Source organism: Varanus komodoensis, unplaced genomic scaffold, assembly GCF_004798865.1.
Source record: "Varanus komodoensis strain SLA01 unplaced genomic scaffold, ASM479886v1 scaffold7_1, whole genome shotgun sequence".
Classification (NCBI taxonomy): Eukaryota; Metazoa; Chordata; class Lepidosauria; order Squamata; family Varanidae; genus Varanus; species Varanus komodoensis.
The window spans coordinates 2,697,148-2,714,244 of record NW_025336479.1 but is presented as its reverse complement, the minus strand read 5'-3'; the positions used below and the strand labels follow the sequence as shown (position 1 = coordinate 2,714,244).

The following is a 17,097-nucleotide window of genomic DNA, read 5'->3' as shown; positions in this document are numbered from 1 at the left end:
AAAAAGTGAAGCATGTGAACAGTTAAGTCAGGCAAACACTTTGACATTCACCGGGGGGGGGGTGGCGGGGGGAGATGGAACACCAGAACAAACTAAGTTTATGTTAGGCTATCTACCTTTCAATCTTAGGCACTGATGGGCTTCAGGCTTGGACAACAAACCTTTCTTTTGGTAGTTCATCACGGTCCATCAGCTGGAGTCAAGTGCAAAAGAGCTGCTGTGGGACCAAACTAATGTTCAGAATCAAGGAACAGCATGTCTGTTAACATGCTTAGCCCAGAAATGTGTGTTCAAGTACCAAAAGCAAGTTCAGAATCATTTCAGTCAAAAATCTCCTTCTAGATTTCTTCCAAGCTTTTAGCCCCTAAATTTTGGATGGTGTGGGTGCTGCTGTATTTTTCAATAATTGGGAATCACCAATCTATTTTAAAACCCCCACAATAGATCTTTATCTGATTTCTGCTTGTCACTGCTTCCAGACCTTAGACAGATACATAGCTTTTATATATTGCCCCATTACTGATGTCTCAGGACAAGAGGAGTTGGAAGAGCTACATGTACAGTCTGACACGGAGATGGCAATATGGCAAAATCCTGGCTGCCTCTCCTTGGGCTCTGGAGTACAAGGCGAGTGGTAAATCATTCCTGTGATTAGCTTTCCAGTGCAACTAGGAGAACAAGAAAAAGCGACAACCAAGTGTCCCTTTGGCAGCATGAAGGAAGAAGGTGCCAAGAAAAGTGTGTTTGCTTATAGGCTATAGGAAGGAGGTAGGTAATGCAAACAACCCCTCTCTCTAAGCAGATGCTCATTAAATTAACCATCACCTCACCAAGAAATAATCCTCCAAATTTCTCTCAACCCTTCCCCTTAATTTCCATCTTCTCAGAGAGGCAGGAGTTTTCTGTTGGGCTGAAGCAGAAACGTTGAACTATTGGAGAGTAGGGCATAAAGAGGGAAGAGAATCAGAAAGCAAAACAAAACATCCTCTAAAAATGCAACATGGGTGCCTGGGAAGAATCTGGGAACAGGAGATGAATAATGGCTTGCAAAAGGAGAACAGTCACAGAAAATCATGACTCGAAATACTTTCCTGATTAATGTGTAACCAGTTGTAAAGAGAAAGGGGGAGGGGGGACTTGAAGATAGCCTTCCAAGGGAGACAGGATATTCTTTGTTTGCCATCTCTATTAAAGTGCCCCTAGCGAATGCAGGAACTGTAAACTCTGTAATGTTTGGCAGTTGGGAGAAGCATTCCAGAGCATGTAAGAATGGGCCCTGCTGTCTCCTTACAGTTATGATGCAGCAATGTTTGGCTTCAATCTGCATCTCAGAAACAGTTTTATGAATAAAATTAAGAACCCCAGCAAATTGCAGTCTGCATGCTAATAAGGAGAAACCAGGACTGGATGGGAGAAGAGGTTTCCTCTGCCTGTTGAATTTGTTTACCTTTATTGTTTTGACTTCTTTTAAGGTGATGCACAGCCATCAGCCACAACCAGTGACATATTGTAAAAATGCATACATACATACATACATAAGGATCAAAGAAAGGAGGCCAGAAGTGGATTTGCTGGCAATATGTACACCAAGGACTGGATATAAAACAGATTAAACTGGCTAAGCTCCCTGTAGTAGTCAGGCACTGAACTAGACTCCCCTGCTGTGCGCTAAGCATTTCAAACACCTTGAATCAAATCTGAAATCCTGCTTGCTTCTTTTAGACTCCTAGCTGAGCTGCAGAACGGACTGCACAGGATGAAAGGGAAGAGACTATTCTGAGCTAGCTCTGGGTTGGGATATCATTCACTCAAGATGCCTTGCGTTCACCAAAACATTTTCCAGAGCAGCCTTTCCCAACCTGGTGCCCTCCAGATGTGCTGAACCATCATTCCGAGCCAGTACCGTCATTGGCCAAGCTGGCTGGGAATAAAGGGAATTACAGTCCAAACTTCTAGGAGATATCATGTCTGGGAAGGCTGATCCAACACCATCGTGCCAAAGGGCATAGAATATTAGAATGGCTGAGTTGGGAGGGGCCAGAGGGCCACTGGGTCCAACCCATTGCTGAATGCAGGATGCCCAGAGGGCTGTCCAGTTGCATCTTGAATGTCGCCAGTATGGGAGAGCCCAAACGTCCCAGGGTAATTGGTCCCATTGTATTGCCTCTCCTTCATTGTTTTGCTTCTCCTGTTTGTTAACCATGAACAACCTACAAAGAGAGTCCATGTTTGTTGTGGGCCGTGACCTTCATGAGCCGTTCATGGTTAACAAATATGGCTAACATGATTATTATTAACATGGTTTATCTGGTTGTCTGAGCCAAATAATTGAGCTCTCCACAAGTTCAGACAGGAGCCCCTTCCCAACCCTATCTGGGGATGCCAGGTGTTAAACCTGGGACTTTCTAAATAGATTGTGTGCTCTTATCTCCACCACGGAGCCTGCAGTTCTTGTATGCCTCTCTTATCCTCCATTCAAAAATTTGTAAACAGATGCCATCATGCAAATCAAGAAAAATCAATAACCACAAATGGTCACAATACCTGGCTAGAAGGCTATTTTTTAAAGCCATGGTTCAGAGCTGATGCATGTAGGAAACAACTGTGCTGGTATCTAGAGAGAAAGCATGTCTCTGGGAAATAATATATTAAGGCTACTTCTGAATAAGCCCACTGTAGGAGAAGGGTTAGATACCTTGAGCCTCTAGCCTAGGCATGGGCAAATTGTTGTCCTTACCAACACAGTCAGTGGTGAAGGATCATGGAAGCTGTAAGTCGAAACATCTGGAGGACCACAAGTTCACTACCCTTGCTTACCCCAAAGAGGCAAGATACCTGTTTGATTTGTTCACCCCCACCCCATACTTATGTTTGTTACTGGTTCTCAGCAGACATTTTGCAGATAAGGGTTTTTCAACATGGACTCCATTCTATAATTCCAAGTGCAGGATCCAGGGTTGCCTGACTCCAGCTCAAGGCTTAAAATTTTAGGGCAATGTTGACAGTCAATGAAGTCTTGGTGAAGTTGGTGGGCCTCATGTTGGGGATGGGCCAGAATTCCTCACAAGTGACATATGAAGCTACTCAAGGACACTGCATATAAGTTTTCAAGCAAATTCCCAAACACAACAGATCTATTTTCACATTCAGGTTTAAAAGAGCATGCTTAAATTAGCTTGCTGGCAAGGCAGAGAGGGTATTTCAACAAACATGGCAGTAGAATATGAATAAAGATACCAGTTTTGCAACATCATTTCTCTCTTGAATTTCTTTGTCTATATACCACAACAAACTTTTGTACAACTGGCAATCTACTACAGGGGGAGAAAACACCTAACAGAATAAACTCTGGATTTCATAACACCACGGTACAATACAAATGATAAACAAAAACATGGAGATTAGGACATAGTGTTGCCATATGGAAGGGTGTGTATGTCACTTTCCCCTGAAAAGCTAATTTAGGGCAAAGAGCTGGTATATTCCAGCCTGAAAAGAATGCTAATTAAAGATTTTACATAATATAGGCTGTTTCACAGGAATCAAAACAAAAGAGATCTTTAACCCAAAGGCATAACCTTGGCCAAAGCAAATGGAAGTGATCTTCTAAAAACATGGCAATTCTCCATCTTTGTTTAGCAAACAAAGAAAAGTCAGGTCCTTGAATGCACATATTTCCTGCTTGTATTAATGTTTGCATAAATGTTAAGTTGTACAAGGCCTTTACAACTCTAGTTATATGTATTCCTAAACATGTCAGAGCATCTTTTTTTTGTATGCAGAAAGCTACAGTATCAACCTCTTGCATGTCCAAATCCAGAGAATCAGGTAGCAGGTAATGGGACCCTAGAGATTTACTGCCTGTCAAAGTAGGCAACACTGGAATAGCAAGACAAACAACCTGATCTGTTAAGGCACCTATCTCCCTGTGTTCCTAAAAGACTTTGTAAAGCTGCTTATGTCCATTCTACAGAAAATTAAATGATAACAGAGACTGTGATCTGCCCAAATAATTTTCACAAACTCATGAACAAACTGACATATAGGCCCTGGCCATATATTTCATATATGGTATACTTTCCCCTTATTAGTACATGGAGAAAATGTGTACACTGTCACATGAGACTCACATCTTTCTTTTTCCATCTGTACTTGTGAGAAACACATTCTCAGCAATATCGTACATTACAGTGAGTACATTTTCATCCTCCAGCCATGCAGGGAAGATGTCACTGTCCTCCATGAAACAGCCCAGATTCAATGGCCAGAATGATTTGCTGTATAAAACTACATTCTCTGCTTTCTAGCTTCAATTAGAAGAGGGCACCAGCCCATGTGGTGCCAACATGATGCTCCTGGGCACCCGAATTTAACAATAAATTACACACATGGATCTCCATAAAATGCATGCAACTGTCTAGCAATTATCCATAAGGTTCAACAAAACTGGACCAAATATCCAAGTAAGTATCCATTTGAAGGTGGCATCTAGATTCCACCCATACATATAACTAAACCACTCTAAGAAAATCAATCCATTGCATATTAGGATGTGAGAGTTCATCTTTCCAATTTGATAATATTGTCTTTTAGCTCTCAAAGGAGCGCAGAGAATCAATTTCCCCTTCTATCTCTTAATTTCCATGAAGCAGGCAAATAATTTAAAAGAGTATATGTAACAGTGAATGTGAAAGACAATCCCAGCACCATATTTCTTTGTATAATACTCTCCTCCCAAAAAGAACTAACTACTGAACATGGCCAAACGAGTTTTAAAAGAAGCATAAACTGCACTGTATGACCAGGAACTAGCTAAATTAGGCAATCTCATATTAAAAGAACATTTCAGTATCCAACAGATAAAACCCGTAAGTTTTTGCTGATTAAGATGCAGACTAAGATTCACAGACATGAAAGGCAAACCCCAAAGCTGCAATCCACTGATGAGGCACATTATGGTGGTGCCCACAACAGTATCTCACATTCCCAAATGTGCTCAGGGGTCCAAAAAGTTTGGAGGCCTTGAGTCAGAGATGTTTTGCTCAGGATCCCCATTAAGTAAGAACATCATATCTGAGGATAGTGTGAGGCTTCTTTGGTAGTAGCCCCAAGTTACAGAACATGCTGCTTAGGAGGTTTGGAAAACGGGTGTAAGGCACTTCACGTGAGAGGATATTTACCTTATAAATAATTGCTGCTGTAATTATTTTTTGTAAAACTTCATTCTTAAAAAATAAGATATGCATAAATAAACATGTTGGGTACTTTGATGATAGTGTGCTAATGTTACTGTTTTTTCTTTATTATTCTTCTTGCTTAGACATTTTGATATTTAGATTAACTTCACATTATTCATTTTAATCTATTTTGAGACAATCTTGCATTAATATAATTAAGAACTTTTCTCTCTAGCACACTCTCAAAGACACATCTAAATGGGGAGAGGGGCAATATTTAACTCAACCTACACCTATCAGAACCAACTTAGAGTCATGCTGTTAGAGCCTTAACATATAGCTAACATATAAGATACAGGCATGCATTCTAGCACAGAAACTTTGAAAATATCAATTATATTCAAGAACCAATTGGTTCTATGGCCAGAGAAATTTACGTCAACTAAGTAGCAACCAAACAGCATTACAAATCCAGGTGAATTTTCTTCCTCAGTCTCTTGTTCTTCTCTAAAACTAGAGGCTTTAACAAGAACCAAGTACAATTAAAGTTGGAGCACAGCCCCTATCTGCTATTACACTAACACATGGCAGTGGTTTAGTTTCCTTTAAAAAAGACACAATAACAACAACAGCAACAATAAAAACTTCCTTTGCTTGCCAAAGAAACTTGCCCTCAGCCAAGGTCATGTAAAGTTTTGTTCAAGTTTAGAAGAACATGTCAAAGGAGAACAAAACAAAACAAAACCTAAAGCTTGTCTGAATTTGTTCTTTTCCCTCCATCTCTGCTGAATTTAAAGTTTTCAAGAAGTGTAAAAAGAGCTAGATGGATCCATGTGAGGGAAAAAAAGGGGGGAAGAGAAGTCCCTGTTTCCTGGCAGACATTTTGGCTCTTGTTTACATTTGCAGTCTGTGTTTCTCTTGTTGCAGAGCAATATGGCTGTCTGAAGAGCTGACAGCTTTGAATGCACAACCACTGCTGGCTGCAGGCTCATGTTCCCCTCCCAGTATCAAAGGTTGTGTAAAATTATGCAAACGCTGCACATACAAGGCAAGGAGTTCCTCCTCCTCCTCCTCCTCCTCACCCGGCTTGACAACTCAAGAGGCTAATTAGAGTGGTCTTTGATTTGTTGTTTAGAAATGCTTTCCCAGCTTATGGAAGAAGACTGGGGCAGTTTTGATTTGTTCGTGGAAGCAGGGAGTATCCAAGGTGTTAAAAACCACTCCAATGTAAATTCAGCCCACCAGAAAATGAACATGCCGCAAAGAACAGCGTGAACCTGAGAAGTTTGAGCTACTTACCATTTGATGGTGGTGATGGGTGTTGGGAATGTTGGTTTCTTGAAAAAAAGCACTCAGTGCTGTCTATGTTTAAGAGACAAACAAACAGAAGCTTGGGATTAGAACAAGGGGGTACAGCCCAATGGGAAAAAGTCAAGTTGGAGAACAGGGATTAGGCGCAAGTATTTTAGAAACATTAAAAAACAAACAAGACCAAGATCTGGTCACATGCTTGCTTCCACCCCACAAATACTTCAACTGAAGGCAAATAATATAACTTGACATGCATTCTGTTTATTTTTGCATTTTTCAACATTGACCAGGGACGCTTTTGAAATCCTAATATTCCTTCCTTCCTCCTCTTTTGGAGGGGGAAAGGGAAAGCAACAAATAGGAGCAACCCAGAAGGGCATCCAAAACAAATAAAGCTCCGATTGCTCTAGGCCAGAAAGATTTTCACACCCCACATTCCCCTAAGGAAAGGCCCAGAAGATAGTCCAGTAATACAGGAAAGAAAACCCCCAAGTGTAATCTGGGATGATTTGCTTAACAATCAAGACAAGAAAAGGTTAGTGCTTGATCAGTTTTAAAAACAAAACTGAAGGGGGCAGGGAGAAGGACAAGATGCATTAACTGAATTGCAGTAAAGATGGGGAACCACTAGCTTTCATTAGTATAACAGGACACACAACTGGAATGGGACAATAGTACATTTATCTGGTTCTGTTGCCTAAGGGCTGGCTGAAAGCAATCTTTTTCTGACCCAGCCTTATTTAGGGAAAACAAAGGACACATACAGAAAATGGTGTGTTTGGCCTCAACTATGTAACCAAGCTGGTGGGGGTGTCTTCAAACACAACAATAGTTACCACGTTTAACCAGACACACCATTTCCTCTACACGTACAAAAGCCCATACACAAAACACAATATGCCAGAGATACTAGCAGGCCTAGTTCAGAAACAGATCCTCCCTTCCCCCCCGGCGAATACTAGCAGAAAAAAAGCTCGGCCTCCTTGACACTTCTTTTCCAAGTCTGGCGCCCCACTCAAAAGACAAACAGCTGCGGGAGGGGGAGAGAAGAGAGAAACCGAAGGCATCTCTGTGCCCCCTAAGCACCGCAAGCATGGCCTGCTGAAGGTTTCGATTCTTCGAGCATGTTGAGTTTTCCCTGAACTCCAGGAGAAGAGTTTAAAATGGTGATTCAAAGCGACAGTCCAAAGCTGCCTCCCACAAAACATGCCGTGGTGCAACACCATGGTTCCGGTCCCCCTCCCCGCTGGCAGTTTCAGTAATATAAACATTGTCCCTCTTCTCCCCCCCCCCCCCACGCCGCCCTTCTTTTTCCCACGACCAGCAGGAGTAAGAGATTAGTCAAAACGCAAAAGCCCAGCACATTCCTAGCCCCGGAAGGCAGTTATTGTGTAGCAGGAGATCGCAGTTATTGAGGCGCTTTGAATGGATTGTTTATATGCCTATTGCCAGCAGCAATGCATCCTCCCCACTCCCGTGATATCATCGGATGTAGGGCAAGTATTTAAAGCAATTCCCAAAGCATACGCTTTTTACAATTTCCACCTCACTCTTCACTCCCAGGGAAGCAGAGGAATGCGGTGGGGGGGTCACAAAGATTCGCCCCTTCCGCCTCTTCTCCTTGGCAGTGCTCGGGGAGCCCGTGAGTAGGGGTTGAGGGGGGCACTGCGAGGGTCGCCACGCACCTCGAACTGCCAGTGTGCCGCTTGTAGCAGCTGCTTCGCTTGATCCGCCGCACAGCCCGCAGCCAGCACGAACTGGTTGATCATGACTTGATGCCGGAGCTCCTCCATATTCACCGACATGGCGAGAGAAGCGAAACCACAACACGTACAAGAGGCAGCAAGCGGAACACACTGCCTGTGGTGGTGGTAGCGGCGGCGTTAGTATGTGCTTGGGTGAGGGAAAAATCTACGAAGGATCCTTCTCCTTCTCCTCTTCCTCCCCGATTCAGCCAGCGGCTTCTCTGTATGTGAAGCCTGGAGCTGGTCGCCGTCGCCGGGTTCAAGCCAAGTCGCCTCTCGGCCTCCCCGCTTGCTTCAATCGGCGCCTGCCAGGGTATGTTGATATCGCGGTCTCTCTCCCCCCCCACCCCTCTCGTAGCTCCTCGGCAGCTACACCACAAACAACAGCGTCCGGGGGAGGAGCATGTGGCGAGAAACGAGGTGGGGGGGATGCCGGAGGTGTCTCAACGTTCGATTACACGCTTTCGCCGATCGCTGATTGGCCGCCGCGATGTTCTCTGCGTGTAGGAACGTTCGATTCGAATCTTCCAGGCGATGGATCTGTTTCTCTCTTTTTTCTCCCACCCCCTTCAGCCTCGTCGCCGGTCCGTCATTGGAGGAAATAAGCCATCGGGCTCCTCGCTTACTGGTTAGTCTCTATGTTTTGGCTGAGAACGAGCCTGCTATTGGTCTATTTTTCTCGTAAGGGAGGAGTAAACGATGCTCTTGTTTGAACTGAACTGGAAATTCTACTCCCTTTGTTGATTGGTTGTTTCTCTCTCCCTCCCATTCTTTTTTCCATGGTTGTGAGGAGAGAGAGAGAGAGAGAACACAGTAGGAAGAAAAAAGTGCGGTTCGTAAAAGCCAAGTTCATTGACGAGCTTCGCTGCAACCAGCGTGCTCAGCTGGAAAAACAAGAAAGCCATCCAGTGATTCATTTCCTTCGAAAAAGCTGGTCATCCTGAAAACTAAAGTTATGGCACAGTAGAAAAAGATATAGCTGAGGCTCAGAGTGCTGTGGGAAACAGTACTGTTTTGAAGTGCTGGAACCCTGTTCCCCATTTGGACTGATCAGGCAGGATATAAGTCAAATAAATGCTATTTCTCGAATTTTATTTTAGATCGCATTTTTTACTAAGTCATTATGGAGGAAACTGCTTATGACAACTTCCTCTTAGAATATTGCAATCTTTCAGAAATACTGAATTCAGCAGTTTCTTTTTATGAATTAACTTTTCTAGGCCCTTGAATGAATGGATGAAAACGTGACTTGCTCCAAACTTCCCAGTTGCTCTCGAGCTCAGACAATAACTTTCAGTCAGTCCCTGATGACTTCTTGCTCTATTTCCTTGGGCTGAGCTAGTTCTGTTATGCAGAATGGGATGGCAGGTGTTGGGGGGCCCTTAAAGGGGAGCAAATTACCAATGTTACCACCAAAGGACACACTTTAGACTTTCTGCCTCCAGCACCAAAATGTCATGGACTCATTTCTGCTTCTGAGACTGTCATGCACATGCTGATGTCACATGTGCATCGCCCCCAGCCCATGGAGCCATCAGAAAACCATTCTTCACGGGGGCTCCTAAAGACAATCCAGAAAAAGTCCTGAATTTGGTACTGAGGTAGAACAAGGCAGCATTAACTGGAAATCTGCACAGATCCCTCTAAACAGCAGCTCTGAGAGAATGGGGTCTCTGTTCTGGCCACAATTCAGAAACCATTTGGTGGATTCTTCATTGGGGCCCAACTACATTTTCAAGCTTCTCTTTTCAATGTCTGAATATTATTCTGCAATAAGAACAAAAGAAGTGCCTTGCTAATGAGACTAAGCACTATCTGCCTATTCAGTCAAACCACGTAAGTCCAACCACAACCAACTAGGTACCACCAAGTTTGTTTTACATTGCTGCAACACACTAGAGTAACATTTCCAGTGAATGTTGCACACACTAATAGGATTTATTTTATTATTCATCTAAAAATATATCACTTTTGTACAGATCTATACTACTTTGAACTTGTTAGGTTTATGTTTAGAGAAAGCCTAGTGGAGGTCTTCAGAGTCTTCCTGCAATTTTACCCTCCATTTGACTTGATAGTATCCATGCTCTTGATTTCCACATTCTTACTCATTAATCAAAATCATGGTAGAATTAAATAGAATGTGAAAGAGAAATCGGATGTGTTTTATAACCAGTGTAAGCTTGACTTTCATGTGATAGATTTATGCCCATGTTGATCTAAGCTTCACATGTTAAAATAACCATACAGTGTTTATTCTTGCCTTGAACTATCAAGGCACTATAAGGGCCAAAGATTCCACTTGGCACAAATGGCACCATTTTGACTCCCTACAATGTTTCCTAGATCTACTGATGGCTGGTATCAACCGGGACTGACAGGGCAGAGGCTAGGAACTGGACATTCCTTAATATTCATCTTGATCCAGTCCATGTTTTGTCAGTCTCTCTTGGAGGCCAGGATCCACCCCACCCTACTCCCCTCACTCAGGAGCAAAGCATCAATACATAAAGAAGCCAAAAGCGGAAATTCTGCCCAATCCTGTCCTACTGCACAAGTCTAGATCAATGGATTACCTGTCATCAGAACATGCTAGCACAGCTGATCCTTTGAAGATGGTTACATACATTTTCCCCCTCTAAACAGAATGAGTATCAATTAAAAGCCTTGTCTTCTGTCATAGTACCATTGAAAAACCTATCCCCAATCAGCATCAGAAGGAATACAACAATAGCCATGGAAAGAAAAGCTATGGTAACAGTACAGGTAGATGCTCCTAAAGCATTCCTGGAAATGGAAACTCCCCTGCCACCCACCAGTCACAATGGCCTGGTTTGAATGCCCACCAGGGATGAGATGCCATGGTGGCTTGTTGCAGGATCTTAGGGTAGTTTGGCAGCCAGCCCACCCCCTGTGCACCTTGCCAGGGTCAGGTGACACATCAGCCAATGCACTGTGAGGGTACCTGGGCGTATCATACCGTGTGCAAACACTGCATGCTGATGGGGGAAAGAAGCCGCCATGGCTCCTTTTCTCTGATGATTATGCAGACTTGGCCAGTGCCTTTCAGCGGTCGCGCCCATCCATGTTAGTCATGCACAGGAAGGAGCCGTCGACAAGCACTGAAAGCCAGAATGCCACGGTTATCTCACACTACCTAGTGTAATGGGTGGTGTCATAGTGAAAGCGTTGGACTAGGACCTAGGAGATCCAGGTTCTAGGCACCACTTGGCCATGAAGCTCATTGGGTGACATTAGGTCAGTCATGCCACTCAACCTAATCTTCCTCACAGGGTTGTTGTTAGGATAACATAGAAGGGAGGAGAACTTAGGGTCCTCATAAAAGGAAAAAAGGAAGGATTTCAGTAGACTTCAATTTCCCTGATATCTCTTGGGAGACCAATTCAGCCAATTCAAGGCCCTTCCAAGAGATTTCTACCATGTGTTGCTGATAATTTCCTCCAAGAGAAAGTGGAGGGAAGTGGCTATCCTTGACTTAATGCTAACCAACAGGGAAGACCTAGTGAACAAAGTGGCAACTACAAGAACTCTGGGGCAAACTGAGCATGCCATGCTTGAATTCTTGATTCTAAAGGAATTCTAAAGTCAAACAGCCAAACATGTATCCTAGATTTCAAGAAAGCCAATTTTAATAAACTAAGAACAATGGTCAGTAAAATCCTATGGAAAGGGACTGATGAGAAAAGGAGACCAAGAGGGGTGGGATTTATTTATTTTTTTAAAGGAAATTCTAAAGGCAGAATTACAAACAAGAAAAAAAGGTAGACAACAAAAGAAGAGACACATGCGGCTTCACAAAAAGCTTAGAGGTAGATGATCTGAAAACAAGAAAGGACATGTACAGGAAGTAGAAGAAAAACCAGACTACAGAGGAAGAATACAGGCAGTTAGCACAGAATTGCAAGGATGGTGTGAGGAAGGCTAAAGCTAGAAATGAACTGAGGCTAGCAAGGAATGCTAAAAGCAACAGAAAAGTCTTCTTCAAACTCATCCAAAGTAAAGACAAGAGCAAAAAAAATGATGTTCAGCTACTCAGTGCAGGTGGCAAAATGGTAACAAATGACAAAGAGAAGGCAGAAGTGTTCGATTGCCACTTTGGCTGAGTCTTTACTCAAAAGAAGGTCTATGACCTTCCTGATGTAGAGGAAGTACAGCCTGAAGGAGCAGGGTGCCAGCTCAGGATTGTTAGGCCATTGGTCAAGGATCATCTAATTGGTTTGGATGAGTTCAGATCTCCAGGGCTGGATGAACTCCATCCTGGAGTCATAAAGGAGCTGGCAGAAGAACTCTCAGAGTTCTATTATCTATTATCTAGATAATATTGTCTATTATCTTTGAGAAATCATGGAGGACAGGGGAAGTGCCAGATGACTGGAGAACAGCTAACGTTACCCCTATCTTCAGGAAGAGAAAGAAAAAGAAAAGAAAAACCTGGGAACTGCAGAACAGTCAGTCTGACATCAATCCCTGGGAAAATTCTGCAGCAATTATAAAGCAGTCAGTCTGCAAACACCTTGAAAACAATGCAGTGATTACTAGAAGCCAACATGGATTTCTCAAGAACAAATCTTGCCAGAAACAAATCTGATTTCATTTTTTAATTGGACAACCTCCCTGATGGATTGTGGGAATGCTGTGGACATAATTTACCTTGACTTTAGCACAGCTTTTTGACAAAGTGCTCTATGATATTCTGATTAGCAAATTACCTAAAAGAGGGCTAGATGGAACAATGATCAGGCAAATCCACAGCTGGCTGCAGAATCTGACCCAAAGAGTGCTCATCAAAGGCACCTTCTTAAACTGGGGAGAGGTAGCAGGTGGGGGGATACTGCAGGGTTCAGTTCTGGGCCCAGTGCTCTTTGACTTTTTCATTAATGATTTTGCTGAGGAAGTGCAGAGAACTGTGATCAGATATGTAGATGACAAAAAACTGGGTGGGATTGCTAATATCCTGGAAGACAGAAAGAAGATTCAAGGTGAAATTGATGGGCTGGAATGCTAGGCTGAAAGCAACAGAATTAAATTCAATAGACACAAATGCCAAGTTCTCCACCTAGGAAAACAAATGCATCTGGGAATAGCTGGCTCAACAATATGGCAACTGAGAAGGATGTTGGAATTGTTGTAGGTCACAAGCTGAATGTGTGTCAACAATGATGTGGCTGCAAAAAGGGCAAATGCTATTTTAGACTTCATTAATAGAAGTTTCACTTCTAAATCAGGTAAAGTACTAGTTCCCCCTTACTCAGCACTGGTTAGGCCTCATCTGGAGTACTGTATCCATTTTTGGCCACCACAGTTTGAGAAAGGTGGAGACAATCTGGAAAGGGTTCAGAGGAGGGCACTGAGGAGAGCTTGAGAGAACTGGGCATGTTTAGCCTTAGGGGAGATATGATAGCACTCCACAAGTACTTAAAAGGCTCCACAAGTACTTAAAATGAGGAAGGACAGGATCTCTTCTTGATCTTCACAGAGTACAGGACACAGAATAATGGGTTCAAGTTACAGGAAGCCACATTCTGGCTAGATATCAGGAAAAATTTCCTGACTGCTAGAGCAGCATAACAATGAAACCAGTTACCCCAGGGGGTTGTGGGCTCTCCCACACTGGAGGCATTCAAGATGCAACTTGACAGCCCTCTGAGAAGAATGGTTTAACTGGGAGTCCTCCACTGAGCAGGGGGTTGGACCTGATGGCTTTTTGACCTTTTCCAACTCTTCTTTTCTATAATGATTTGCCATTTTGCTTTTGTTTTCCTTTTAGGATTTTGTCTGAGAACAACAAAAATACATGTGTGAGGACAGAGGTCAGAGGGACTCTAAATTTGCTCCAATCCTGTTGAAAAATAGTGCTTTCTCCTAGTGGATAAGAATTGTAGACTTGAACCTGAGGGGGAGGTCTGAACGATTGGCATATGGAAGCCTTGGGAATCCACGCTTTCTCCCTTGTCTTTTCTTCTCAGCAGTGCCCTACCTCACAAAGTTGCCTGGACTAAGGAGCTAGTTTTTGCCATTCTGTACTCCTGAAGTACTTTATAAATTCATTTCTTTAAAAAGACCATACTGCTGCCTCTGAGCATAGGTTGTGCAGGGACTTAATAACACATTAGAAGTTTCAAACCCCCTGACAGTATTAATAATAAATTGTTCTTTTGCTCTACAGGTCTTATCTTGAAAGTCCCTGCATCTCATGGGGAAAACACAGCATATCCACCTGGTGGTTCGTGACTATATAGAGCTGATCTGCCAGCTTTCATCCTCAATTTGTCAGGAGATGTCACAATTCAATTTGTGACATTTGTGCTTCACTCCCACGAAACCAGGTCAACAAAGCCATGAGACAAGAGACACAAAAGTTCTGTATTACAAGCTTTTAAGCCCAATAATGGAGAACCAACTTGTTTGTGAAGGACACTGCCTCTGTTCATATGGTTAGACTTTGTTTTCTTTTGGGGGGGGGAGTTACAGGGGGAGAATGTGTAAAACAGAATTGATTTGCTGTCCTTAAACCAGCAAGAGACAGAAATGACCCAGTTTCCCTTGCCTCTCTGCCTGCTCCCATTCTCCAGTTGTAGGTTGTCTTCGTGACGGCTGGTATACATTTTTTAAAATAGCATGAAAAGACAAACCAGGCCTATATTAAGTTTGACGGCATTTGCAAACAGAGGAAAGATAATTGATTTGGAGGAACCCCAAGGCGCTAAAGAAGTTGAAAGTCATGCAAGGATTCAGATACATGTTATTATGTTGCTTAAGCACCACATCAGAGTTAAACTTCAAATATGATGAATTTCACAGATTTTACCAATATAAAGTGCTTTCAGATGAGGCTTTTATCGGACCATCACTTTCTCCTAAACAGAATTTTATGGCAAGAACATGTGGGAGAGAGAGCCAGATGCTATTCACTGGGTAACTACCCACAGTGGGTTGTGTTATGAGAACCTGGGCCACTGCCCACAGGATGGCTTGTTTGTGAGTAACAAGCCACAATATACCGGCAATGGGTTGTCATGTCATCCATACCTGGCTGTTCCAGCCAGTGCCCAAGTGGCCTTGAGAACTACCATCACTGGTTCATTCTTCTCTGTGCCAAGTCTGCCTCATTTGCAATCACCGTGGCTTATTTCCCACTTTCCCTCATTTGTTTTGTAATCACTTTTTGTGATTTGAAAATGAAAGCCATTGACAGTGCTCAAAGTTCCCAAGCTACTCTGTAAAAAAGAAAAAAAAAGGTTCCTGAGATTTGTGCAACTTTTTGTGTTTGTTTTGATTTAATATGCAGAGTTCATGGCTGCATATGTCCCTCTCAAAACACTCTGATTAACTTAGCCAAAAACCCCATTATAAAATACACTCTAAGTTTTGACAGCTGTCAAAACTGTCTGTAAACAGGGTGACTAGTACTTTTCCACTTTCCCAAATCTTGGAAATGAGTGGAAAGAGTGGCAGTCATTAAGAGTAGTGAGGTCCAAAACAAAAAAGCTAAAGGATCTTACTGTGAAGGAGGTGATCTGTACACCTGCTTCATGACTTCAGGCCTCGAAGCTTTGCTTCTCACTTGATTGCACATCATTTGACAGCTGTCCTATGAGAAGCAAAGCAGCAGATCAATCTATTTATAACCTAGATTTGTCAATGTCCATGGAGGGTGTCTCCTGTACTTTGACAGGATACAGCTTCTAGTTTGACAGGAGACATTGTCTTGCTCTTTGATGAGGAATAGCTGTGCATTTGGGATGGCTGGAGTTGTGGAAATGCTACCAACTCCTGCAGGGAAAATACACACACACACATTTGGCGGGGGGAAAGAAAGGTGGCAAGCCAGCTACTCCAATGTGCAGCTTGGACAATTTCGGGAAAAAGGGGAGGGGATCAAAGGGATACAAGTCACAGCAACTGTAAAAGGGGCTGTGGTGAGTGTGGAGAGAAAAGGTCCAGCCGCAGAGTATCCTCAGACATCTGCAGGAGGACTGAAAGGGAAGGAGTGGGGGGCAACCCACAGTAAGCTCAGACTTCTGTGGTTCAACCCATATTGCATAGGACTTTTTGCAGGGTCGGTTGTCATGTCCCCACATGACCATTATCTTCCATTTGCAACCCTCCTGTATTTTCCCATGACTCTTTCCGTCTTTTTCCTTACTGAGGAAAATCCATTAAAGATGGAAGTCATTGGTCCAGTTGTATCCATAAATTTCTACACTCAGGCATGCTTTAAAAGTGTGGACTGGACCTTATATGAAAAACTTGGCTGCCTTTTTAGTGGCAAAGTGGGATAGCCATTTAATTAACTCATGTCGTGGCATCTGTATAAGAAACAAGTTGCAGCCCTATTTACATGGGAGTTCGTCTTATAGAATTCAATGGGGTTTGCTTAAGAATAATTCATAGGACTGCACTGTTCATCTGCCACTGAGTAAATTCACACTTTGTGGGTGCACGTGTGCTTTGTTCGAAAAGAGGCCTACAACTCGCAGTGTGTCCCACCAAGCCGTGATTGCGCCTTCCTTTGTTTAGAGCATTTCTGTTGTAGTATTTGCTAAAGCAACTTTCATGACAACAAACAGAAAATGTTAAAATATCTTATTTTAAGCAAATGCATCCACAAATACCAAATAAAACACTACTAAGAGGATCACCTTGTCGCATATGTCCCTACCTAGACACTGAGGTCATCTTCGGGGTGCTTCTCTGGGAGCAACTTCTAAAGGAAGTGAGGTGGTAGCTACCAGAAGGAGGGCCTTTTTGGTTGTTGTGTCCTAGTTGTGGAATGAGCTCCCCAAAGAGGTGTGCCTGGCACCTAGCAGGTGAAGATTTTTTTATTATCCCAGCATTTTAAC

The 17,097-nt window shown here is 43.0% G+C and overlaps 1 protein-coding gene and 1 long non-coding RNA gene across 2 annotated transcripts in view; one reads left to right on the top strand and one right to left on the bottom strand.

Annotated features, from left to right (window-relative positions):
- UBALD2 (UBA like domain containing 2) overlaps nt 1–8,755 on the bottom strand; it is a 32,853-nt gene extending 24,098 nt beyond the window's left edge. Inside the window, exons 1-2 of the mRNA XM_044453687.1 lie at nt 8,174–8,755; nt 6,477–6,539 (exon numbers count right to left, since the gene is read on the bottom strand). Of these exons, the coding sequence (XP_044309622.1) occupies nt 6,477–6,539; nt 8,174–8,293 (183 nt within the window). The 5' untranslated portion in view covers nt 8,294–8,755. The remainder of the gene's footprint in view (nt 1–6,476; nt 6,540–8,173) is intronic.
- LOC123035466 lies at nt 8,405–16,892 on the top strand. Its single transcript, XR_006416957.1, has 3 exons — nt 8,405–8,546; nt 8,807–8,861; nt 14,421–16,892. It is a non-coding gene; the product is annotated as an uncharacterized LOC123035466 (long non-coding RNA).
- The last annotated feature ends 205 nt before the right edge of the window (nt 16,893–17,097 follow it).